The following is a 24925-nucleotide window of genomic DNA, read 5'->3' on the forward strand; positions in this document are numbered from 1 at the left end:
GAAAAATAATTCCCACATTCTTTCACTCACATTTGATGTCTACGTATTTAGCCCTGTGACAGCTCAGGAAATGTAGATAGTGATTATGCCAGATAGGCAGTTAACCCCCATACAAAAGTGAAATGTTTGTCATAACACAAGCACAAGCTTGATCGTGTCAATCAGCGCAGCCCCACTAACAAGGGAACGGCAGAAAAAGATAAATATGTTCATTCTGCAAGCACCTCTTGTGACGCTGTTCCTTCTCTGCAACTAGCTTTGGCCAAGCGTCTTTTGACATGACTCATAACAATCCCCTATGTTGTAGAAATGTCACCGTAGCCCCACCGCTGTGAAGGCTTTGGCATGAATGCAGAGAGGCTACTGAGACTCGAGGCTTGTCTTTGTACATTTACTGGCTCAGCCTACCCTGTAATTTTGTAAACTGACCCTGCGCCACACTTCTGGTTTTTATTTTGTGTTATTATGAGCAGCTAACGAAGGATTGCTTGAGTGGTTTTAATGGGAGATATCACACCTTGTCTGACAACACTATTTCCACTTCAAGTAGAGTTGGTAAATCATGCCCCAGTTTGAGGTCACAAACTTTCTTAGGCACACACTTGAAGGAAATTCTCGAAAACTTTGTGAAAAACTCTCAACAGTGCATTCATGTATAGAGGGCCGTATCCCAAAATAATTGAAAATACAAAAGTACCGTATGTGTGTGTTTTCCTATTTGATTTTTGTTTACTTTTCTGTGTGAAAAATCTTCAAAAAAAAACAATTTTGCGGGATGACTTTAATGTACTTCACATGCGCCCACATTATTCATCAACGTGCAGATAAAGTTAGACGGGCCTTGATGTCATTTCATTTTGCACAGAATCAGCACAAACTCAAACCAATGCACCCAGCACAAGAGCACATTCAGAAGTGGGTGGACCATCTGTCTTTCACTACAAAGTCACCAACAGATACTAAGAGCTTCCAGACAGCGTTATCCATGCCTGTATTAATACAACAGCATGAGGACATCTACTTTACAATATACAAGATACCAAAGCACCAGTCTGGTAAATAGCGTGTGACAGTGATTTACAGCACAGGTTTCTAATGTAGCCATAGCATTAGTCCAACAGCTGAAGTGTTTGGATGGCTGAAAAATTGCGCAGCATTATATGAGCTCAGTTGATGTAACTCACCACAAGGTCTTTTTCTCCTTTTTTTCCTTCCACACGCCAGTACACTGTGGTCTACGGCTATATCAAGTCTTAAAGGTTAATCTCCCCATTGTGATTCATTGTCACTTTAGCATTTATATTCAGCTTACAGTCTCAGGATTTCTTCACTCTCTCTTTTTTCTCCCTTGCTCTGCCTTTTTTTCCCCAAGTCTTAAGCTTCTCTGGTTATCTGCACTATGACTTATTATCTCCTCACAATTTCCCCCCGAATCACAGAGTGAAACATAGCCTGTAACTTCTCTAAATGTCCTCCCGGTCGCCGGAGTGCCGCATGTCTGAGGGCAAGTCCTTGCTATTTATTCAGCCGACGGGGAGATACAGCTAAGCCTCTTTCCAGGGGACTCACTGAGGCCTGTAGAGCACAGATCAGGTGTCACTGTATTCATGTTAGGCTCTATAACATGTCCCGGCCTATAACCAGAGGTGAACCCATTACATGCTACACGGCTAAATCTATTTGCATGGGAGCACTGATCCAGATTAACAAGGGATATGCAAGGTGAAATGACATTGTAACACGATTCTAAATGTTAAAATGTTGATCTTTCCCCAGCAGCGGCTGCTTTTATTTATTTCTTTTATTTTCAGCCACCCATTTTGCATTGTTGCTCATCATAATCACGTATGCAAATGAAGATGTGGTGTTCACTGCAAGGTGACTTTGAAAACCTTTAGGGTTACCCTTCCATGAGTGGAATTACAATTATTCAAATTAGGACTTAATTAACACCTGATTAGTCAATACTAATTTGTCAGTTGTGATGCAACTCGGTAGGCTCCAATGTGTCTCCCATGTTTGAAAGAATCCTTTTTGTTCTTTGCTATCAGAAACATTTGGTGTGTTTCTTTTTTGCAATGTGTACAACAAATATTGAATTTGCCTCATTGTTTATCTCATAGAGTATCTGTCAAAGTATGTGTTTGACAAGCAATCGATTGCAATAAATCAGGAGCCCAACTGATTTACAGAACGATTGCAAAATTGATTCACCTAATGAATCATATCATCCTACCAATTATCCATGGAGCAAAATAACAACAATAGGTCACAGCTGATCCATCAACAATGTATTTGAAGGACAGGCACACACACACACACACACACACACACACACACACACACAAACACACACACACACACACACACACACACACACACACACACACACACACACACACACACACACACACACACACACACACACACACACACACCACTCTCTGTCATTTATACATTCCATACAACAGAGGATACAATGCTTTAAAATAAACAATTACATTAATTTAATTGTGTAAGCTGTTTTTTTTAATATGCCTATTACTTCTGATATGCATATTATGACTTGATTTCATGTTTTTATTTGGATAGCCTGAAGAAAAGCAAATGGCTTTTAACCTTAAGTTGTGATTTTATTCCATGATGCTTCTCACCTGCTAATCTTATATTCTATGAAAAAAAACTGTAAGAACATTCCACACAGTTCCACTACTCCTGGTTTGGTTTGCCATTCAAAATTATAGAAGATAATGGTTCTATCGTGCATTACGACCAAATCACTCGACTTCAGTTTGCTCTGCGCTTCAAACATGAATCAAATAATAGCATGATGAATACAGTAGTGTTCTACAGTCCATCCTACTAAACTGCTGTTTGATGTTTATGAGCTGTCTGATGGCTGAATGAAGACATCAGGGTGGCTGCGTGTGAACGGCGGCCAGCGCCTTTTTTGCCAGAGCCTGCGTGTCGTATCTCACAGCGATTAGGCCACGTCCTGCCGAGCCTGTCTGCCCATTGACGCACCGAACAACTGGTGTGTGGTTTGGGCGCGTCAGAAGGACAGTAGGAGTGAGACGAGGCGCATTAGACATCCATAGAGATCGCCATGGATACAGACAGTTGGGACTGCAAAAACAAAGATTGTGCCATGAAGCAGGAATGTGGGAGTAGCGATATCACTTGCCGTAAAGAAAAAAAAAAGTAGAGCAGAAGCAGGGGAAAGAATGGTGAGTGAAATCAAAGCTATGCTGATGCAGGGAGCCATGTGTCATAGTGGAGCAGGCGAGACTTGGCACAGGCAGACGACAGAGGAGAGACAGAAACACACAGTGCTGTTAGCTAACATGCCTGTGCTGCCGTCGAGTTTTCCCGTTCAGGGAAAACTGTTGGGTCTTGTACAAAGCCACATAACAAATGTCAAGTGCCACCAGCATCGCACTCCGAACTACCTCAGCGCTGAGGCCGATTTTACTGCTATAACTTTATGACTGTTAGACTATATGACTGATTCTTTGAAGCGAAAATTAAGGGGTTGGTCTTGCCTTAAAGAGTGTGAATGATTCCCATATCCCCTAGCCTTACCATTATTTTTAGGGGCTTACTAAATTTCAGAGGTCCGATGACTGATTTCAGTTTCTTTTACATGAAATGAATCATTTTGTTTCCCAGTAGTGTTGCTGAAAAATACATTACCATCGAGTCGTTGTCAGGCTTTCGTGCAGATGAATGGTATGTTATGTATGGTACTTTTCAACATATCATTCCAAGGAAATGTTAGCCTATTTTAATAGAGAGCATTCGCCAATATGAGCATGTCAATATGCCCCATTCTATGGGCCCTGATTGTTAACCCAAAAACAGATTAACATCTATTTTCTGTGCTGGGCTGAGCATGTACATCTATGCAGCCAAGTCAATCCTGCCAATGATAGCTTTCCTCTGGGAGACTACAGAGATGTGATTTACTGCTTGTTTGGCTGATATTGAAGACTGCAGTTCTATGATATATAACAATACATGAAGCAGTGTTCAGTCACATGCAGGCAACAACAGTAGGAAAAAAAGGTTTAGTCAATATCGTCTTGCCTAACTCAGAGAGAACACAAGCCTTGGCTGCAGAAATAATGGTCCTAATAATAATGACAACAGATGCTCCCGGGCCAGGCTTGTCTGGCTTGGATTGCATGACCTTCTGACCTCTGACTTTATTTGAGAGTGCATTGCCCGCGTTAAATGAATGGATCTTTGGCTTCTCCAGGCTGGGGTTATGAAGGATTATTGACTTTTGTTTTATAAATATTTAATGTTCACATTAAAAAATATGGTACAGGACAGCCATTAGAGTTCAATAATAAAGAGGCTTTTTCTATGATTGAGTGAAGTGCTTGTTGGCAAGGGCCACTTGAAGGGAACCCTTTGAAAAGTGTGAGGACAGAGGGTGGACAGAGGAGCCTCTCTTCCGTTTGCATTTATTGGCTTTGAAAGAGAGGCACGACTGAATAGTGGAAACTGTTTTTTTCTCTCCAGAGCAGCTGTCATTTGCAACATATGCTCTAGGCTTGGATGACCAATGATATTGTGAGAGTTCACCTTCTCTGAAGAAGGCAGTCTTGATGCCCTAATGTGAGATGATTTACCATGAAACTCAGTAATGTGACAGAGTGGTCCTATCTAAATGCTGTTCTTGTTCGTCCAAACTACCTTGATAATAAATGTAATCTATTACGTGTGGTCGGCACCAAGCCTCAAAGGAAGAAGAAGATCCACAGCCACACACTGTCAGGTAAAGACCCTTTACAACTCAGAAAACACTGCATTATTTTCATAGCATAGCAACCCCTTTCAAAACAAAACCTTTAATTTCTGCATTAATGGCAGATATCTCATGAAAAACAGAGCTAGATCTAAATAAGAAGTGACCAAAAATCAATCCGTAATCAGATCTGAGATTTGTTTTTCATACCTTAGCTGATAAAGTTTTGATTTTCATTAAAGCAATTTCTTTCCAAGATAAAAGAAGTCCTTTAAGGTTAAAACAAGGTGGCAGATTGTCACATGGACCAAGAAAGAACCCTTTGGGCCTTTTGTATAGTTTCCTCATTGTGTTAATTGTAAGGGACACAGATAGGCCTCCTGCTGTGTCTAACTCAGGTATATGCATGATTATCAGGCTGAAGATCGCGTTGAGAAGGCAAATAAGCACAAGGTCCCACATTCAAATGTTGTTCTCTGGCATATTGATGATCCGGCTATCAGCCGCTCTCATTATCTGTCGTCTGTGTGAGATCTATGGCAGCGGGTGGTGACATAATAGGAATCAAATCAGTGATGTTGCCTGTCTGCATTCTCTTAATTGTCTACGATGTGTGGGAAAAATGGCCTCGAACACTGCTGTCTTGATGAGAAATTGACATTTTCTGACCTGCTATCAACTCTGAGAGGCAGATAAGATATGCGGTTGTTTTAAGAGAGAGTAGGTCTTCTTGTGTTTTTTAATCACTGCAGTTGACTAGGTTGATGGGTATAGATTTACAAAGACCTCTCACACCACTTGAACTTAGACAGGATCGTTTTGGAAAGGATAACCTTGCCCTTTCTGATTATTTACTTATCCTGATGATTCATTTTGAATGAACTCCCTGTAATGGCGGAATTATAATAAAAAATATATATATTTGTGAAGGAAAAGACAAGATTTCAGATAGGCTTTTTGGTTGCAAGTCTTGAATGAACTAGAATGGCTGTGAATAGCTTTGGAAATACACAGTAGAACTATACGTAATTATGTTGCCATATTATCGAAACAGATCGTATATCCAAGATGAACTCTGGATGATACACAGTCAGTTGCTTTGCAAACCATGTCTTAATTTAGGTGAAGCTGATCCACTTCCAGAGAGCTTCTCAGTTTTTCCAAAACTGATCAATTGACATCCTTGCTTATGGATTTAATATTGGTGACAGTGGTTCTCCGGTGTAAATGTACTCTCAAACACATGCAATAAAGTGAGAGTGGGTTGATGTATCCGTTAATCTATATAAATTACACGTCATTTTACAGCACTGAACTAAACATACCATTGATCGATTCTGGTATAGTAAGTATGCTATTTTCTCACACAACTCTCTAATAAAATTCTCAAGGACAGGAATGACATTGTCTGCCTTGACTCACTGGCATTACCAAATGGTACATATGGATTAGCTTACCATAAAGGCTTAGAAAGGGTTTTATACAGCTTTCATAAATACTCATTTGTGAAGTTTTCCAACTTTGATCCGTACATGACAAGGGGAAAAGAGTAGAATATGAAGCACTACCTCCCAAATCCAGAGGCAACTAGCATAAGAGTGAAAATGGCACTTGTTCTTTAGGGATCACTGAGTTGACCGTGGAGGCTATGCCCCAAGAGACAGAGATTCCTTCTAGGAATTCACAGAACTGGAAGATGAAAGCTCTATGCCACGAGCCACCCAAAAAACACCCAGACCTTAAGTGGACGAACCAATGCTAAATCAAGGCCATTGTCAGTTGCATCACTCCACCATTTTGACCATAGAGCAAGTGGAGTAAGATGACCCAGTTGTCCCAACACCTGCATCTGGGTAACCATGCAACATTTTTTGTCATGTGACCCTATTTTATTTTTTTATATTCTTCAAATAACCATTTCAATAGTGGTAAGCATTTTTATTTTGCCTTTTCATTTTTGGCTTATCAGGTGTAATCAGTTTTACATCAGAAGTAGTTTATCTCAGCTATATCAGATGTGTAAGATGAACTGTCAGTGTGTAAGAACATGCTAGGCTAAGCACTTTTCCCAAAATGGTGGCTGTGGGGCAAAATGAGCCAAATCCTTGGAGGTAAGTTAAACTGGAGGTGACTTCCACTGGAGGTATTAGCTAGTTACCTTATCATGTTTACAAGAAATACATCAAATTCGGCTGTTAAAATGTGGTGTTGCATCCTAACAATGAATAACTGATATTGTAGCTGTAGCACAACAGCAGTCATGCCAACACGTTTTCAGAAAAAGTAGAAGCATCACTCTCATTCAGCCATTTTAAATATTATGTTCTGTACATATGTGACTTGTTAGTGTTTGTCATTGGCTACAAATATTGTAATTATGTGGATGGTAGGTTATGTTAGGCTATAGGATACAAAGTTTGCTATTATGCCAAACATTGTAGAACAAATAATCCGTGGAAGTTCCTCTAAAGAATAAATGTTAAATTCAATTTAGGACTTCCAATGTTTATTTCTTAATCCTATTGACTTGGCAAACCAACTTCAAGTTTCAGAAATGTAGACAAATTAGTTGTAATATTTATTTCATGAACAACAATACAATCAACAGAATGGAGGAGTTCATTACTAATAATTATATTAGTAACTGTTTTCTCAGATGGCTCAATTTACCCCTTACATGTCAGTGTGTTAGTCTCAGTGTGTAAGAACATATGAATAAATTAGCAAAAGTGTAGCTCTGGGTTCCTGGACTAAGCACTTCTTCTCAAATGCTAGAAGGCCAATTTCTTTTGGGACCCCATATTTTGTTGTCTATTTGAGTTAGCACACTGCTAAGGCTAAGGTTTCTGTTGACGACAGACATCCTGCATGTGTGTTCTATGCATAGTTTTATTTCTGTCTCATATTCCCTATGCTGTAGGTCGACGTTAGTAGAAAACAATTTATCTTACCCCACTCTTCCCTATTGTGTTCACCTTCACTACTTAGAATCAAGACCACAACTAACATCACAGCAGTTTTTTTGGCAGATAACCAGAGCTTATCAATGCAATGGTCTCTGAGGAGTCTTGCTTAGTATCCTACCAAAAGGTTTACATGGTTTGCTATGATTTGTGTTAGCTTGGGATGCACCCATTCAACACAACCACGGAAGGTTCTTTAGGGCTATTAAATGTGCTATATAGTATCTGTATATTGTATTTTAATGTCATAGTTTAGACATTACTGGGCTTTGACTATTTATGATTAGTCATGGCTTTGCTCAAAGGCAAACATGACTAAAAACCCTAAGAAAAACTACTTATTGACCCATTGTGCTTGGATCCAGATACAGGGCTCTTTATCTATTTATCTGTTTTAATTTTTAATTTTACAATGTACTGGTGAAGCTAGTAATCACCAAGGGATTATCCGGTATGTGTCACCACTATAACAAACATGCTAGAAATATGAGATGACGTGTGTATGTGCATTTCATTCAAGGTCTTTTTATGTGTAGTCTGCATCAATGCCTTGTTTAAAGAGAGTTGCTTTCTATATTCATATAGTCTGAATAAAACACCAGCTAATTTGAATAATATTCAGGAAATCTAAATTAAGATAGCAGGGAGCAGTGGTTCACAGACAAGAAATACTTTAATTAAATATTGTGTAAAATGAACATCTTTATACAGTTAAATGTAAAAATGTGGACATAAAATGAACAAAAAAAACAAAGAAAAATACATAATGAAATAAAAATGTAGTTTCCCTTAAAGAAATGTTCTATCATTGAGTGAGCTCATCTGACTGAGCGAACCAATGCTGTGATTGCGTTTTCTAATTAGTATAAAACACAAAAAAACACAGATTTGCAGAAATGATGAAATTCACAAATGCACTTCATGTAACCTTGGGTTTCTCTGACTTTCAAGGTGACTTCTCAGGCTTCCCCACTTAGCCAAGCTTTGTTGAGCTATCACAAAGCAAATACATTGCACATTCATCACTTATTCCTTTCTACAGCTGCCCTTGCTTCCTTGTGGTAAAAGAAAAGAAAAACTTGTGCAGATTGCCAAGAGGGAACTTCCCTTTTTGGTTCTTAAAACAAAAACGCTGCAGTCTACTGAACGTTACAACATGAGATTTACAAAGTGTTACGTGCAAAGAAAAAAAGGATACAAAAAAAAAGTTGTGTGTCTCATCTGTAGATTTGGCACAACTAGAAAAAAACTCAACATTGTAATGGATGGGGCAAGAAGAAGCTGAATTGTGTTGTCAGCTACGAAGCTACTGTATATAATGGAACTGTTATAAAACACCATGTATAGAATATGGAACAGTTTAATCCTGGCGTTTGTTCTGTGATATAAAAAAAATGTATCCTTTAGTCATTCTTATCATTTTCATACTCATCCAGGGGAGTACAGAAAGAATATCTCAAATAAAAGAGGAAAATGACAAAATAGCCAAAAGATGAGGGGTCACAATAATTATTTTTTATTTTAGTAAAAAATGTTTGTGCTTTTTACACCATTGATCATGTTAATGGAGTAATGATTGGCATTGTGGTTTCAGTTTGTTATTAAAACAGCAGAAGCATCTCTCTCAGGACACCATTGCCATTGCGCTGTCAATCGAGAAACTTTCCGCAATGTTTTAATAGACATTTGTGGCTAACTTATGGATCCATTCCAGGCTAAAATATTTTTTTGTTCCCTGTAAACACAGTTTGGCTATGTGGCAAGTTGTGGGTGGCAGGTAAAAATGACTTTTTACATTCTACAAAACAAAATTTACAACCACAAATTGAATCATTCCCCCCCGGGGCTGCTGGACATGCACATTTTCTACTAATATTATTACAGCCATGTGTCACAAACAATTTATTTGACTATACAACAAACAGTTTTATTCCAAAAAAGTATTTGTTCAGATAACTTAAAAATTAATATAAAAATAAACAATGGATTTGACTGTTCCTTAAAAACAATAAAATGAACAAACAAAAGGATGGAATTTCTGACGAAGTAACACAAATTTCTGAAATACAAATGAAATGTAGACATTGCAATCTATTGATACAAAAAAAGCAGATGTCGGCAATGGTTCTTGGCTTAACGCTCTGTGCTGCATCACAATATCAGGCCATGACAAACAATACATACAAGATCAAATTAAAGAATGGAAAGCAATATACAAAATTTCAAAGATAAATACAATATTTATAATTGATATGTTACAAAAAATTCCCTTAGTGACCGCAAGTGTTTATGTGAAAGTGTTGTAATGTATAAGACTATTTTACTCCTTACTGTTTTTGAAGGAATAAAACTCTGTACTAAATATTTAAGTGGATCTGGAAAAATTCAAGACAAGTGTATAAATATTTAGCTACAACTTTGGCAAAATCACAAAAGTCTACAATTGTATAACCACATACAAAACACATTAGGGAGTAAGGAGCTAGAAGTAAAAGGACAACTTTCTGGTACAAGAAACATAGACTTCACAGTAGCCTAAGAATGCAATAGTATACAGTGCTAGCAAAAAGTTGAAAAACATTGCAGATCACACTTGCTTAACAGGAAGCTCTAGCAGTGGAAGTATTTCTTTTTTCTTTTTTCTTTTTTAAACCAACAGACAGTAGCTTTTTGTCTCTGTTGATGTGCTTGTTGAAGGCAAGAGAAGAATTTTTGCAATATCAAAGTTACAATTTCTAACTACTATAAGTTACAAAGTCCATTTTAGATGAAGTTAAGCATGATAAAATCTCCTCTGCCTGTCTCTCCCCCCATTTACTTTTTATTCACTTCATGTTAATGTTCTTTTCTTTTTAAAAAAATCATATATTTATATTATTTCCAGTTTAATGGCTCTGCTGCATTGGCCCCCTTTATCTTACCACAAATCAATAAAGAACAAAAAAGAAAGAAAAGGGAAAAAAATGAATTCACATTATAGAGATGCACGCATGTTGCACATCTTTTACACAGAAACATTCTGAGGCATTTTAATCAGTGTTTTTCATCAAATGGTGCATCCACAAGTTTCTCCCAACACATAGCAAGAACTAGACATAGCCAAGATCAAACCAGAAATGTTTATACAAAATAGGCTTTTTTTCTCTTTTTTTTCCTCTTCGACACTGAGAAATGTGAAAATATGACAAGAAATTCAGTCAACAAAATTAAATTGTTCATGACAAAGTTGCTTGCATGTCAATTTGTACTTGTTAGAATAAAATCTTTGAAACAAAGTCTTTTTCCCCTCTGAATAACAGAATTAGTTGTAGGTTTTATTCGTGATTGATGATACAGATTCGACCGGAATCTTCATTAATGTACTAAATATGTCCCCTGAAGCCCATCTGGGTAGACTGGTGCTTGGGATGGAGTCGAAGTGCAATTTACATGGGGGGGACCACCAGTCCAGACATTGCTGTTGAGGAAAAAGGGAGAAAGAGAAGGAAACAGTATTTTAGTGAAATATTTCTCCAGGCAACAAAGACAACAAGAAGGTATGTCAACTGCATTTCAACAAACACACTGATGGATATGCTTGGGAGTTGTGGATGGAGGCCTAGGGTGTGTTCTAAAACATGGTTGCTGTTAAAGCTAGGTTGGAGGAAGTTGTATGGAGGTGGGAGGGGGGGGGGGGGGGGGGGGTTGTGAGGTGTGCGCTCTTCCAACAAGACATGGTGGAAAGACTTCACTTTTAAAAGAGGAGCTTTCTGACATTTTCAGGAGAAAGCATCCTGCCTTTGCACATGTGTGATATTTCTCTTAGCGTTTTGTTAATGGCAAACAGGGGCCCAGACTCCCTGGAGGCAGCCCATGCTGACAGCTGAGAAACAACACGGTCACTTCTGCTAACGTCAGATACGGACTCTCTGCTCGCCAGTCAAGGACCAGACACTTCTCAGGTTTCCCCAAATTGAAATCCTTGGCTTTTTTCCCCTCCTCTTTCCCTGCAGTGCTGGGAGCTAAATCAAGTCTGAAATATTTGCATTCTCCTATTTGCTTTTGTTTTGGACCCTGGCCGTAAATGACACCCTTACACAGAGAAGACTCGGCCCAAGATACAATCAAAGGCTTTTTTCCCTGAGCCCACTCGCTTGAGGGTTATTAGAGGAGAGGCTGCAGCCGAAGATGGATGTACTCGCCCACTCCACTCATTTTGACAATTAGGTATCTAGTGAACTGCTCTGATTAAAAAATAATAATTTCATTGCTTTCAACTTATTTGTGGTGTCATGGTTCGAGTACTTTTAAGTTAGCATAAGCACTTGATGACATGGCATTCCTCATTAATTTCTGCAAACCACATATTAATAAGTGTATGCATGTAGCAGCATGAACTTTAATTTCCCAGTTCATTAGCTCTAACATTATTAATCTTGGATGCACACACTATGGCTAAAACATGTTTTCAAAGCAAACAAGTCGGCCTTGACATAGAGAAAATACAAGTGCTCTTGCTGGCCTAAATAAGTCTTTAATTTGTTGAGCTATGCTGCCCTGCTGAGCGAACAATTTCCTACTCCTCTCTCCCTTGTATCTTCTTAACAGACCAGTGCTTTCAAATAGACTGGCACAGACACATTCCCAAGCATATCTCCATGCCCGCTGCTGATTTCCAGATGCCCAGGTACAATATAGCACATAAAATCTTTATGCCCTTGGCCTTTAACGGCACCATTTTAGTAGCTACAGTGAAAAAACATGAATTTTTAATTGAGTACAATAGTCATTCCAAACCAGACCAACTTCAACGAGGGAGAGTGACTGCTTTCTAAGGGCCGTGAACAGAATGATCTTTAATCCCTGGGACATTAAAATACCATCCTGGAGAGATTGCCTGAGTTACATGAAGTCTATTCACTAAGGACCTGGAATAGGCACACTGGGGTCAGCCCACGGAGGGAGTGCGGAGGTTTGTGAATATTAATGTGGACAATGTTCAGTTTAGATCAGTCATGGGAGAGGGACCCTGGCCTGCGTCACGGGGAGATACAATAGAATGACTCAAACACCTCGTGTTATGTGTTTAGTCAAAGATTGGTTCGTCCTGTTGGCGAATGTGTTCTGGCCTTAACGTGAGCTGCTCTTACTCCAGTGCAACACACCAATGAGAGACAGGAGGAGGTAAACCTCTAGAGGCTCTTAACTTCTCTTAATCATTAATGTAAGATAAATAAATCAATAAATAAACTCACACATGCACATGCACACATGCATACATGCATAATATGTCCTTCCATCCATCCAAACACACATCCATCTCTTCAGCCAGTCATCCATCCACAAATACATAATTGATGGACCCAGCCATACAAGTGTAAGCCAGAGATGGACAGTGTATGGTAGCAGTATTTGGGTGGATGGGGGAGGGGTGTCAGAAATGATGTCTGTAATGACCCAAAGGGTGACTCACTATAAAAGGAGGGAGGGCGGCTCACCTTGAAGTCCATTGCCATTTGCACTGGTGCAAGAAGGAGGTGGAGAGGCTTGGGGTCTGACAACAGGGGCAAAGGCGCTCTTTTGTTTCACTGCAGAGATGACATTGGCAGGTGAGAATGAGAAAATGCCGTGTGTACTGCTACAGTTTGAAGAGAGGCTGACCGAAGAGGCTGCCATCGTAGGGCTTGACGGCACTACTGCAATAAAGCAAAAAAGTCACCACTCAATGAGGAGTTCACCGCATAGACGAGTCAAAAAAGACTGATTTAGAGTCGGTTTCGGGCCTTGCCTCTTTTTCAAATCAAATATGGGAATGATGAAGGAATTAGGGGGAAATGAGCATGAATGCGCGGCGAAAAAATATAGTTGTATGATATGATATGGGTTTTTGAGGGGAAAAACAACCAAAACTTTGTTAAAAAAAACATTGTGGGAAAGTGCTGATGAATATGGGTGGAAATGTAGTGTGTAGTGTCCTGCCTTGGCCACTCTCTGGATAACAGGTTTTCCAATAGACTCTGACTATGGAAATCTGTGGGGATTTTTTGTGTCCATTTTATCATAGACAGATTTGTCTAGTGGCCTACTCCATAGGTTGGACAGTTTTTAAAATTTGAAATGTAGTTTTTTTTTTATTTGCCATTGTTTGGCTCCTGATTTGTTTGTTTGTTTGTTTTTGTTTTTTTGAGGTCAGATTGTAAATGTTCTGTCTTTGGGTGTTCAGCCTCCAGAGTCACCCCTCCTTTTATCCAGTAGCACACATTCACAACAGAAAAAAAAAATAAAACGACTAAACACAAAAAACTGAGGAGTGTCAAAAACAACAAAGGCACCAGAGGTTTAGAGAGAAGCGGAAGGAGAGGGCCATTACCTTGATACTTACTGCCATAGGGGGAGTTGGCAGAGGAGCCGTTGAGAAAACCCGGTGAGCTGGGCACTCCCAGGTTGGGCATGCCAGAATTGCCGTAGCCGTTCATGCTGTTGCTTACGGTGTTGTAGTTGGACTGCTGCGGGGTGCTGCTGGGAACGTAGCCGCGGGGGGATACGCTGCTCGTGTTGCGGCTGTAGCCCACTGTGGAGGAGAGGCCAGGGTTAACTTGACCATGCTGTGGGCCAGGGGATGGGGTATACTGCTGCTTTCCTCCAAAGGAAGGAGCCTTCCTCTGTCCACAAATGTCAGTCTTTTTTCTCAGAGTGACACTTGTGGTTTACTATCTTCCCATGAATGCACTAGACAGTTAGACTTCACATTGTGTGTGTGTGTGTGGGTGGGTGTGGGTGGGTGTGTGTCTGCATGTACTTACACATGCAATGAATACGTGTTAAGTCAGGTTGTGCTGTGTGTAAAGGTGTGTGTGGTGGGAGAGGGTTAATATGTGCGTATTCATGAGCCCGTGTGGGAGAGGGCAGCCATGATCGCCCCTGATCTTAGCAGTGGCAACGGAGAACAGATGTGAAGCTATTATCAGCAGTGGCACTAAGTGAATAGCAGGAGCGGTCACTCACTGCCAAGCATACAGGGAAGGTAGTGACAGTGTCAGGCAACCTCCTGGGAGATTAATTAAAGACAGCCAGGGAAGATAGAGCTGCGGCAACTGGCCCGGAAAAAACACACTGTGTGCTGGCCAGGTAATACTAAAGGTTAAAAGCGAGATTAGTTGTTGTTTTTTTGCAGCAGCTTATCTTCACTCATGGCTACATACCCTGGTCATTACCCTGAGATGTCTCTGAGACGTTGACTGCCAGTTGACTGCCGAAGGAGTTGACTCCCATCATGCCTCCGTGGGACGCGGTGTTGCCGAGTGACGGGATCTGGTTGTGGTTGCGGGGTACGCTGTACAAGGCCTCTGCGATGTCCGCCGCCCTCTTCAGAATGATCTCCTGCAGACAGAAACAGGAGAACTTTTAACGTTGAGCTCCTCATTGGTTTTCATCACACATACACACACGATGGTTGATTCTCCAACCCTCAACAGTGGCAGGATTTGAAAAGAATACACTCTACTTTTTTGTTATGTACTTCAAAAAATGAGTCCATGAGTATTTTTTGATAGATTGTTTCCACAATCAGTCAGAGGAGAACAGAGATAAGGGGAAGAGAAGGGGAAGGGTAATTGACATTTGAGCTCAAACACATACTGCACACTTGACTAAAGCGCACATTGAGAAACATATGGTTCAGCTCCGCTTCAATACTGGTCAAAATTGAAGTAACAGGTTGATTCAATTGGATGTATCAAAGCTTCGTATCATATTTGAACAACACTGCTGGGTAAATTTGTTTAGGAATTTGCATTAGCAACCTTTTGGACCCAGTTCAAGGTTATTATTTCATTTAAATAGTTCTCTCTCTCTCACTCTCTCTTTGTGTGTGTGTGTGTGTGTGGGTGGGTGTTATATGCGTTTTGACTGATTAACTCTGCTCTCAGATGTGTGTGCAGGAGCCAGGGTTGGTAGTGAGAGGAGAAAAAAAAGAGAAAAAACAGGCTCGCTGAGAGCAATGACACCACGCTACAATACAATGGCCCTGAGGCCTCTTTGAAATGTATGAAGATGGGAGCACCACAGAGGAGAGAAGAGAAAACGCTGATTTAATTACTGACAATGTACACAAAAAGCAGGCTCATTTGCATGTGGTTGCAGGGCGCGGGGAGTTTGTGTGTGTGTGTGTGTGTGTGTGTATGTGTGTGCATTACCTGGTTGTTGTGGGGCATTCCGTACAGTGCTTCCACAAGGTCAGCGGCCCTCTTCAGCAGCACCTCCTAAAAGAGACGAGAGAGAGAGAGAGTACGCAATGAATCATACTGCAGTAGCACTTCTATTGTGAGCTCTTTTTTTCATACTTTGCACCACAAACCAATTACATGCATTTCATTTTTGTACCATATCAGTATAACAACAACCTTCATGTATTAAATGTAGCAATAATACAAATAATAATTATTATTATTTTTATAAAATGCGATTTTTCACTTCATTGGACTTAAACATTGAAAAGCAGATTTGAACCTGAAGGGGTTCTGAAGTGGAGCTAAATCAGTAAAAAAAAACTTCCACTTTAGTGTTGCCTTGTGGGTATTACACAAACAAACACGCTGTAGAGATATGAAAGGCACAGGCTCTGCGTTTGGCTGCTAATTCCTAGCACTTTAGTGGCAAAGAACAATGAGTCATTTTCCATATCTTAATTAAACTGGCAGAGTCCTTTAAGACAACATCTCACCCCTAATTCATGCCCCAAATTTGCGGGAGAGTTCAATGCTCATTCCTCTTTCTTCTGAACAATAAAGTGAATTAGCTCGGGTTAATCTAGTTCTTTCATAATGACATTAGGAAATTTTTCAATTAACCTCTTTCACTGCCTGTTGTAAAGGACTTCATAAATGACTTCCCATCCAGCGCAGGCTGAGTGCTTGTGCCCTGGGACACGGATGCACACAATTTTGTTCTTATCCATGTCTGCATGCCTCCCCCTACTTATACAACAACATGGATTAACTTGCCGCTTAGCTTCCTTCAAAAATTAGGACGGGCCTGCCAACAGCCCCTGTTCCAGTACTGTGTTTTTCTGCCAAATTTTTTGTCTGGTTTGGCATATTTTCCCCCATTCCCCCATCTCTCCTCAAATAAGACCACAGAAACCTCTTTGGAGTGTCTCCTCTTTTAAGGATTAGCATCCCCAAAACACCATCTCTCCAGACTCTCCCCAATGACCACTCACTCCTATGAATGATCTGAACACACAGGCAAAGAATACATTTGGAGAGGGGCTGGCTCCTTTATTCCATGTGCCCACATTGCTAGCTTCATATGGATGCCATGCCATTTGTATCATACATTCATAGATTATACGACTAACTGGGCTCTTTGCAACATCGGACCCTAATTTGGTAGATGCACACTGCAGGTTCTCTCAAGAAGGGCATTGCATGAAGCTATTTTGATTACTAGGGCACATTCATTTGGTAGTTTCATAACATGCACACAGACCTAAGTGCCTTTGAGGGCGGACCCACGCCTCATTTGGGTGTGTCTGATCAAAAAGGTAGGCGTCGCCTGGGAATTGTTTTGAGGAAGGCGTTCTGCTACTTCGTTCTTTGAAATGTAATCTGCATATTGGTTTTCAATGTCTGTCAGGTACATTTAATCTAACCTCTACACAGTTTGAGTAGTGACAGTGTCATGCAAGAATCGCCTTCAGCATATAGGTAGCCGTAAGTCATAATTATTCAATGTCTGTAATGAAGTTGAAGGCCTGAAACCTAGAAAGCCTGTTCAGATGTTCAGTATACATTTCCTGTAAGTCCTCTCATAATCAAATCTGTCTTAATAGCCTACATGTGCTGCATAAAACTTTATTGCAAATTTAGAATGCAACCTAATTATTACAGAGAGATGAGCCGATAAATTTCCTTCCCTGTCATTCCCTTTTTCACCTTCACACATCTCTCTCTCTGTCCCGTTGGCTGGTCATCTGGTTTGTGTTGAACTTGGAAGCAAGGTAGATGCTGAAACAAGTCATCTGATAGCTTCCAAAGTTTCCTAATACGATTTGAATCTTTGTTTGGTTTAGTCACCATTTGGGATTATTCACTTCACATTTCATTGACGTCTTTGTGGTTTCCTGAAATTTCCATTTAAAGAATTGTTGTTGTGTGATCTATACTACTCCCTCATGCTTGTGTTGGAGTGTGGCTAGGAGTGTTTTGTCATTAAACTGTAAGTATTGCGTTATTTTGCCATAAAATGCTTTGAAGATGACCTTGATGTCGATGCAATTTTGGTCTATCAATTGATAAGTATGTACAGCACATTATTTTCTCTACCGCATAAGCGGTAATGGTTATAATGGTTATGTTTCCCCCAAAGAAATGATGCTACCCATCCCTATTAACCGCTTCACTTACCTTTTCCCTATATTCTACATAAATAATTTCCCTAATATCTTATGTAGCTTTCATGTCTGTGTATTAGGCCCATAGGCCTATATGGTAAATAATGTGAAGACCATGACAACGATTTCACTTTGGTGGTTTAAATTGTGCTGGGCTTTTATCAATTCATCAGGACATATCTGATTGTTTCAAAATGACAATTTAACAGTTTCCTGCTACTCTGGTAACCTATGAGAGCATCTATGCAAATACCAATTCTTCTCAACTTCTCCCTTTGAAGTTGCACCATTTGCAGACTATCATGTCAGCTCGTTGCCCTGTGACTTTAAGGCCCATCCTCTATAAACACTACCTTACTGGCAATGTTAGATGAAATCTGTAATCGCAAACTACAAACAGGGCAAATACATTTCCCTGGCTTTACTGGTGAGAGCCACATCCGTGCATGAGGCCCCTGATCATGGCTGAATGCGCAGTTCATTCCCAACTCTATCTACCATCTTGGATCCTTTATTTATCAAGATTAATCGCAGAAGGCTTCAGCTTCTCACATGCGCCATACGTTTACAGGAAAGCGCCATCTAATCTGAAGGAGTTGCCGGCTGGATGGCTCTTAAAACGGTCATTTACCTCTGAAATTGGTGTCTATGCTTGATGTTGCATGCATCTATTTTGCATACAAATAAAGAATTACACTTGTCAGGAGGCAGGTACAATCAATGAAAGGCACAGCTGTCTTAATCTGGTCTCATCAGCTGGGGCCTCTCTTCCTGAGTAAGATGGAGTGTTTTCCAGGGCTGCTAATAATTACTCATAATCTTTTCCGTCATATCGCAACACTTTTTACATGCCTCCCAATTTTAAGCAACGATTACAACAATTAAGATTGCCACATTCACAAAGCCGTTCCTCATCTCCAGTGCCCTCCTCGTCCATATGGTACTTGGCAAGCGAAACCATGAGGATAGTTTAAGAAAATTATGTCGCCTCTCATCCTTAATCTGTCATTTACCGTGAGGTGTCTTAACTAATGAACCGATTTGCCAGGCTGCACTTAAGTGGTGGTCTAGTCGTGTCAGGAGAAGTCGCAAAGACGTAACCCAATCAGTCAAGGGTGCTCTGAATGAGTTTGTTTTGTTACAGCTTCCTCCTCTCAGGCAGCTCGACTCACACTGTGAATATGATTAGCCAGAATGCTGTTTGAGGAGCATTTCAATGTAAATTTCTGAGTCACGACGATAAGTGTAATTGACTCCCTTTTTTCATGGGGACATAACAGACTCCAGGTTAAACGGAAACTATTAAAGCTCAAAACGAATCCGGGCACTCGTTTCATGACAAATGGGCAGAGATATCATTACAAGTGTTCATTGTTACGCCCGTGGACGACAACCATTTAAACAGGTCTTATCATTCCCTCTGCCTCTCCTCAATATCTTGAGTGGTATATATTATCACAGTTAAAGAAGGTAACCAAGGTGATGTGGCTTCAGGTGCTGATGTCATTATAAAACTGTAAAGCAATTATTCTGTTAGTTCTTGCCTGGGGTTATGAATACATTGAGAAGTGTGGGGCCAATAGATGTAGCTACTTCAAAAAGCTGGGAAAAGAAGATGAATTTTAATGCTTGGGTAATTGCTCAACATGAATGCATTTCTAATAAATTTTCTTGTATATTAGATTGAAAAGGAAGCGGAATAGATCTGTGTTTGCAAGGTGAAACAAGGGGAAATAGGAAGGGGGATTGGGTGCAATTAATTCCCCCGTAAAAAAGCCAGGTTACCACTATATGATTTGCAATGAAGATTATTTGATAGAGCATAAGTGAATGTATGAGGACTGATCAGATTCTCATTTCACTGTTTGCTCCCATAGCATGTGTCTGAGAATGGATAACATTGTTTTCAAATAACATCTAAGAAGAGTGAGGATTCTCCAGTCCCATTTGCAATCTTCTTCCTTATCACCTGAGCAACCCCAGTTATTGCCTTTATTTCCAGTCAGGATATTTGTATATAAATGTGTTCATTCATGCCCCTCCCCTTGGATCAGCCTATAAATCTGGATGTTATCTAAAATTAGGATGGCAAACTTCAATTCAGGAGGAAGTTTCAGCATGCATGTATGCATGTATGTAGCTGCAACATTATTAGTGTCCAAAGCAATACAAGCGCGCCATATTGGCTTTCTGTCCCACTACAATTACCCATCAAACCCTACACATTACGGATCTCCTGGAAAAAAAATAAGGGGGGTGGGGGGGTGCATGGGGGAGGAAAATGTTCCACAAATCAATATTGTGGTAGTATTATCCACTGAAGAGCGAAGCCATGGAGCGTAGGTCAGTTGCCAGCTCTTGCCTAGCTGCCTAATGCACACTTTACATTCTCCCACCCCTTCCACCAAATCCTTTACCCGAACCCTTATTACAGCTCCTCGCCTTCCCCTCGCCACGTCTAGCGCTGATGTCCCTTTATTCCATTTCTGCGCTCATTCAAAATATATGTAAGGGTCAATTGCAGCTTTGCGCGAGGCACGCTCTGACCCCGCTAGACGGCTGACTTAACAATGATGAATGACTTGGCACTTTCATTTACATGCCGCTGAACTCTACATTTGGGTCCATTAGAAGGCAAAATCAAATATTTATGTTGTTTATTGGAACTGCTAGATTCCATCTCTTTCCTGGGATCGCCTCGTGTGAAGTCTCAATGGTGAGGTTTTACCTGAATTAAGATGGGAGGGGAAAGGCTCGGTGCACAGGGGGAGCAAACTGGGGGCTTTTTTTTGCCATGCATTTCCTGAATTGCTCTGCTAACAGAGATTGCTTTTGTTACCCTCTTTTCTCCTAAAATAATGTCCTATTATCAGCCCATGTTATATGTTCTCTGGTGCTTACAAAAAGAGATCAGGAAAGCCTGAGAGAGAACGCGATCTGCGGAAAAAGAGGCAGTCGGGGTAGACTTTTTCCTTTATTGGTAATAGATAGTTTGAAGCATTTACTGAAACAAGATTTTCTGTCTAGATATTGCTCTCCACAGAGAGGAAAAAAGCCAGATGTAATTGAAACACATCATGTTGTGAGCACTGCCGCCGCTGAGGGTTTTTAGTTTAGCCCATGTTAGCAGGAGTCGGGGGGGTGAAAGCGCCTGCATTTCAAAGTGCTCATTGGGACTTAATGATATAGCATGTGCGCACACTGAGTTCTAATAGATATTTATATTATATCTGTTATTAGACCTCCGAGGTGGTCAGCTCTCACTGAGCACCCAGGATCTGAGTACGGAATAATTATCTCCTAACGTATTATTAAGAAAGCCCTCGGCTCTGCGTGTTTCAAATGGGAAATTAACAGGTTTTCTATTAGCAAGGGTGCGAGTCATAGATTGTATCAAAGGGAAATGGGGAAAAAATACTGAATCAAAGAAAGGGCCAAAAAATGATTTGCGTGGCTTTTTCTTTTATGCCACACATCAAAACAACAGGCCTGTGATATGTGTCAACCACATGGGAACCGGAGGCAAACTGCTTCTTTGTGGAATTCAAATGAAAAAAGGGCCCTGCAGATATTAATGTGTGGACTTCATTTATTAACCCGCTAAGACAAGGACTTATAACAGAAAGCTTTGTCAACAAAAGATTAAACTGGATCTAGCTTTGGAAAATGAAAGGAAAACAAGAGCGGAATAATCACAGATCAGAGCGGGCCTCGCTTAGATTACAATCACCACAGCTTACTGGAGTGGAAAAATGTTTAATTGAACTATTTCAGCACAGCAAAAGTTTGAGCAGCTCTCCCTGAATCCAAACACATTGGTCTAGGCTGCCCATGGTGTTTGTATATGTGTATTTGAGTGTGTATGTGTGTGTGTGAGTGTGTGTGTGCGTGTGTGTGTGTGTGTGTGTGTGTGATAGGTGTTATCCTCTTTGCACTATTGTCTTTGAGGGAATGCATAGTGATGAGTTGCTAACAGAGATTGCATGCATTGACTGATCTGAACGTTGAATTGTTTCTTTTCATGGGCAAATCTATGATAAATAGCCCCCCCCCCCCCCCCCCCAACAAACACAAACACACACCGACACACACACACACACATTCAGTCCACTGACCTTTGGTAACCTCTCTGGATCTCCTGGATGTCTTGGAATGACCTTCTGCAGCCTCTGGAAGCCGTAGTCGATAGTGGGCTCATTCAAAGCTAAACCGCAAAACAGGGATAGGATCGGTTAGGGTCGAGGCAAACAGAACTGGCTCTCATTGCCATGCAGGCTTTTGTGAGTCTTTGTTCTTGCAAAACATCATCACAGTGCCTACCTCAGAATATTTATGCACATTTCAAAGTATTTTATATCTATATGGCCCCATTTGCACGAGCATTGAACACACTGCGATGACAGATTGTTTGTTTTACTGGGGATAATATTCCAGAACGCAAGGAGAAAAAAAGGAGGTTGAAACCAATGTGTATGTTAAAATCATTTTTTCTCTCTCTCACTCTCACTCTCACTCTCCCACTTCAGTTATTTGGAATGATACACACAATAATTGATCAAATAAATTCTGAGGGTTGGTCAATCCATTATGAATGAAGCAGCCGGAGAGCATGATGGCTAGGCACACACAGCAATCATGCCTGTCAGCCGGTGATGTCTGCATCAAGAAGCAATCTCTGTACACTTACACGATTTATGGCAAAGTGGCAATGATGACATATGTCTGGCTATTGGGAGTCTCTAATTTATCCCCTGCTCCTTTTTCTCCTCCTCCGGAATATTGCCTGAGTGCAAACTAGGCAGGAGGAGCACTTAATCTTGCAAAGCTTTAATAATCTGTGAATGGCTGACTACAAACTGATGTAGGGCACTATCATTCTACAGCTGCGCTGAGCTGGCCTCGTGAAATTGCAGGCCACAAATAGTAATTAATCTTTTTTTGCCTTCCTCTCTTTCTCCCTTTTTCTCACTCACTCACTCTCTCTTTCCCTCGTTCTTTCCCTCTACTTCTCTTCACACGTCCCAGCCCCCTCCCTCTCAAATTGTAATTTTGAGTATGAACGGGGCGGCCTCATAAATCAGGCCACGCACCTCTACTACATGAATCATAATCCCAACTCCAGCGGACTGCACACATTGTGTTTAACAAGCTTTAGAGGGAGTCGTGGAGGTCTATTACCAACTCAAAAAACAAAAGGGCCCTGTGGGCCCCCAAGGCCTCTGGAGGAGGATGTGGGGACGATAAGGACCCCCAGCAGCGGAGGCAGCAGACACTGATGAGGCAGTGTTTGCGCTGGATGTAGATATCATTCTCAGCACAAGTGACTGTGCGCCACGTGTGATAAGTGCTGCGAGCTATATAAATCGATGGTTGGTGTTGTTGGTGTTTTTTTTTTTTTTCCTCCTTCTCTTTTTTTGAAGCTAATAAGAACTGCCTCCCTCTGCTCATTACTTAGCCTGCAATTTGAGTCCATCACTCATTATTCAGCATGTGATTTAGTGATTAACACCAACCAACTCAGCTACTGTGTTGAAAGCGAGCGAACATGAAGGGGTGATGGCAGGCTGGCAGCCACGGCCACTCAGAGGCTGAGAGATAGATGGCAAGATAGATGGAGGGGGAGAGAGAGATAGAGGGAGGGAGCAGGAGAAATAGGGAGTGAAAGGGAGATTAAATGGGGAAGGGGCCGGAGTTAGAGAGACGGGACATAATAGCAGACAGTGCTAACTTCCTCAAAATAATTGGTTGACTTTATGATGAAGTGGCACAATTATGGGAGGGGTGGAGGAGGATGAGTCGGAGTGGGGACTGATCAATGTGGCTGGACGGCGACGACGCTAGGCTGAGGGACGCGTGGCAGTGTGCGGCGACAAGCGGCTGACAGGCCTGATGCAGTTTGACGTGCCATCATGCATCCAGGAAAGACAAAGACCCACACAGGCATGTGGAGTAAGACGTCCTCTTGTTAATAAAGCATTGATCCTGCCTGCGTATTGATTTTACATGACATGGCTTTCACAGGAATATAGGAGTCTCATTCTCTCTCTCTTTCTCTCTCACCCCCCCTCTCCTCTCTCTATCTCTTCCACCCACTCTCTCTTTCCTCAGTCTCTCCCTCCTTCTACCCACATACAGGGAAGGTAAAGGTGGACAGGGGGCAGTTGCTTTAGCGACGGACGACTCTGTGTGATGTAAATTCTCTATGTGTAAAACCACTTCATAATCAGCACATTAATCATCTCGGCCTGTCACCATTGTCTTTTGGGACAATTTGTCATGTCTGTGGCCTGGGCCTACACAAATGTGTCAGGTTGTGCAATGTGGAGCATTGGGAATGGAAGAATGTGTGTGTATGTTTGTGTGTGTGTGTGTGTGTGTGTGTGTGTGTGTGTGTGTGTGTGTGTGTGTGTGTGTGTGTGTGTGTGTGTGCGTGTGTGTGTGTGTGTGTGTGTGTGGTGTGCGTGTCTCTCTCTCTCTGTGTGTGTGTTTGTTTGTGTGTGAGTGTGTGTGTGTGAGGGGCAGATGGGGTAGTCCCGTCTACAGCCTTAGCTATGGAGGTATGGAGAGGGGTTGTTGTAGAGATAAGAAGGTGCCTTTGAGACACACGCACACACACACACAAATAAATAACCCCCACGCACATTACACACATACACACACACTTGTCCATTCCCAGGCTGAAGAGCAACATGTTGCTTTCTCATCTGTTAGCGAAAGGCTGATCATTAAAAGGCCTCTGGCTTGATAAATTTTGCCTGATGGAACTCGGTCAGAGAGAGATAAATGCTCATCGGCTATTGATTTCATGCTAATGTGAGAAAGGAGGTCACAGAAACC

General features: G+C 41.1%; 1 protein-coding gene across 14 annotated transcripts in view; it reads right to left on the reverse strand.

Annotated features, from left to right (window-relative positions):
• Positions 1-8449: 8449 nt before the first annotated feature.
• The window catches only part of ebf3a (EBF transcription factor 3a), a 94553-nt gene continuing 78077 nt past the window's right edge, over positions 8450-24925 (reverse strand). For 3 of the 14 annotated variants that reach the window (XM_080835323.1, XM_080835322.1, XM_080835320.1), the window contains exons 11-16: positions 22204-22292; positions 15891-15956; positions 14898-15075; positions 14066-14266; positions 13194-13283; positions 8450-11173 (exon numbers count right to left, since the gene is read on the reverse strand). In XM_080835323.1, coding sequence (XP_080691449.1) covers positions 11142-11173; positions 13194-13283; positions 14066-14266; positions 14898-15075; positions 15891-15956; positions 22204-22292 — 656 coding nt within the window. In that variant the 3' untranslated portion in view covers positions 8450-11141. Of the gene's footprint in view, positions 11174-13168; positions 13392-14065; positions 14267-14897; positions 15076-15890; positions 15957-22203; positions 22293-24925 lie in introns of all 14 variants that reach the window. The other 11 variants (XM_080835327.1, XM_080835326.1, XM_080835319.1 and 8 more) reach the window with 6 other exon arrangements.

Source organism: Sprattus sprattus (assembly GCF_963457725.1).
Source record: "Sprattus sprattus genome assembly, chromosome: 3".
NCBI classification, from domain to species: Eukaryota; Metazoa; Chordata; class Actinopteri; order Clupeiformes; family Clupeidae; genus Sprattus; species Sprattus sprattus.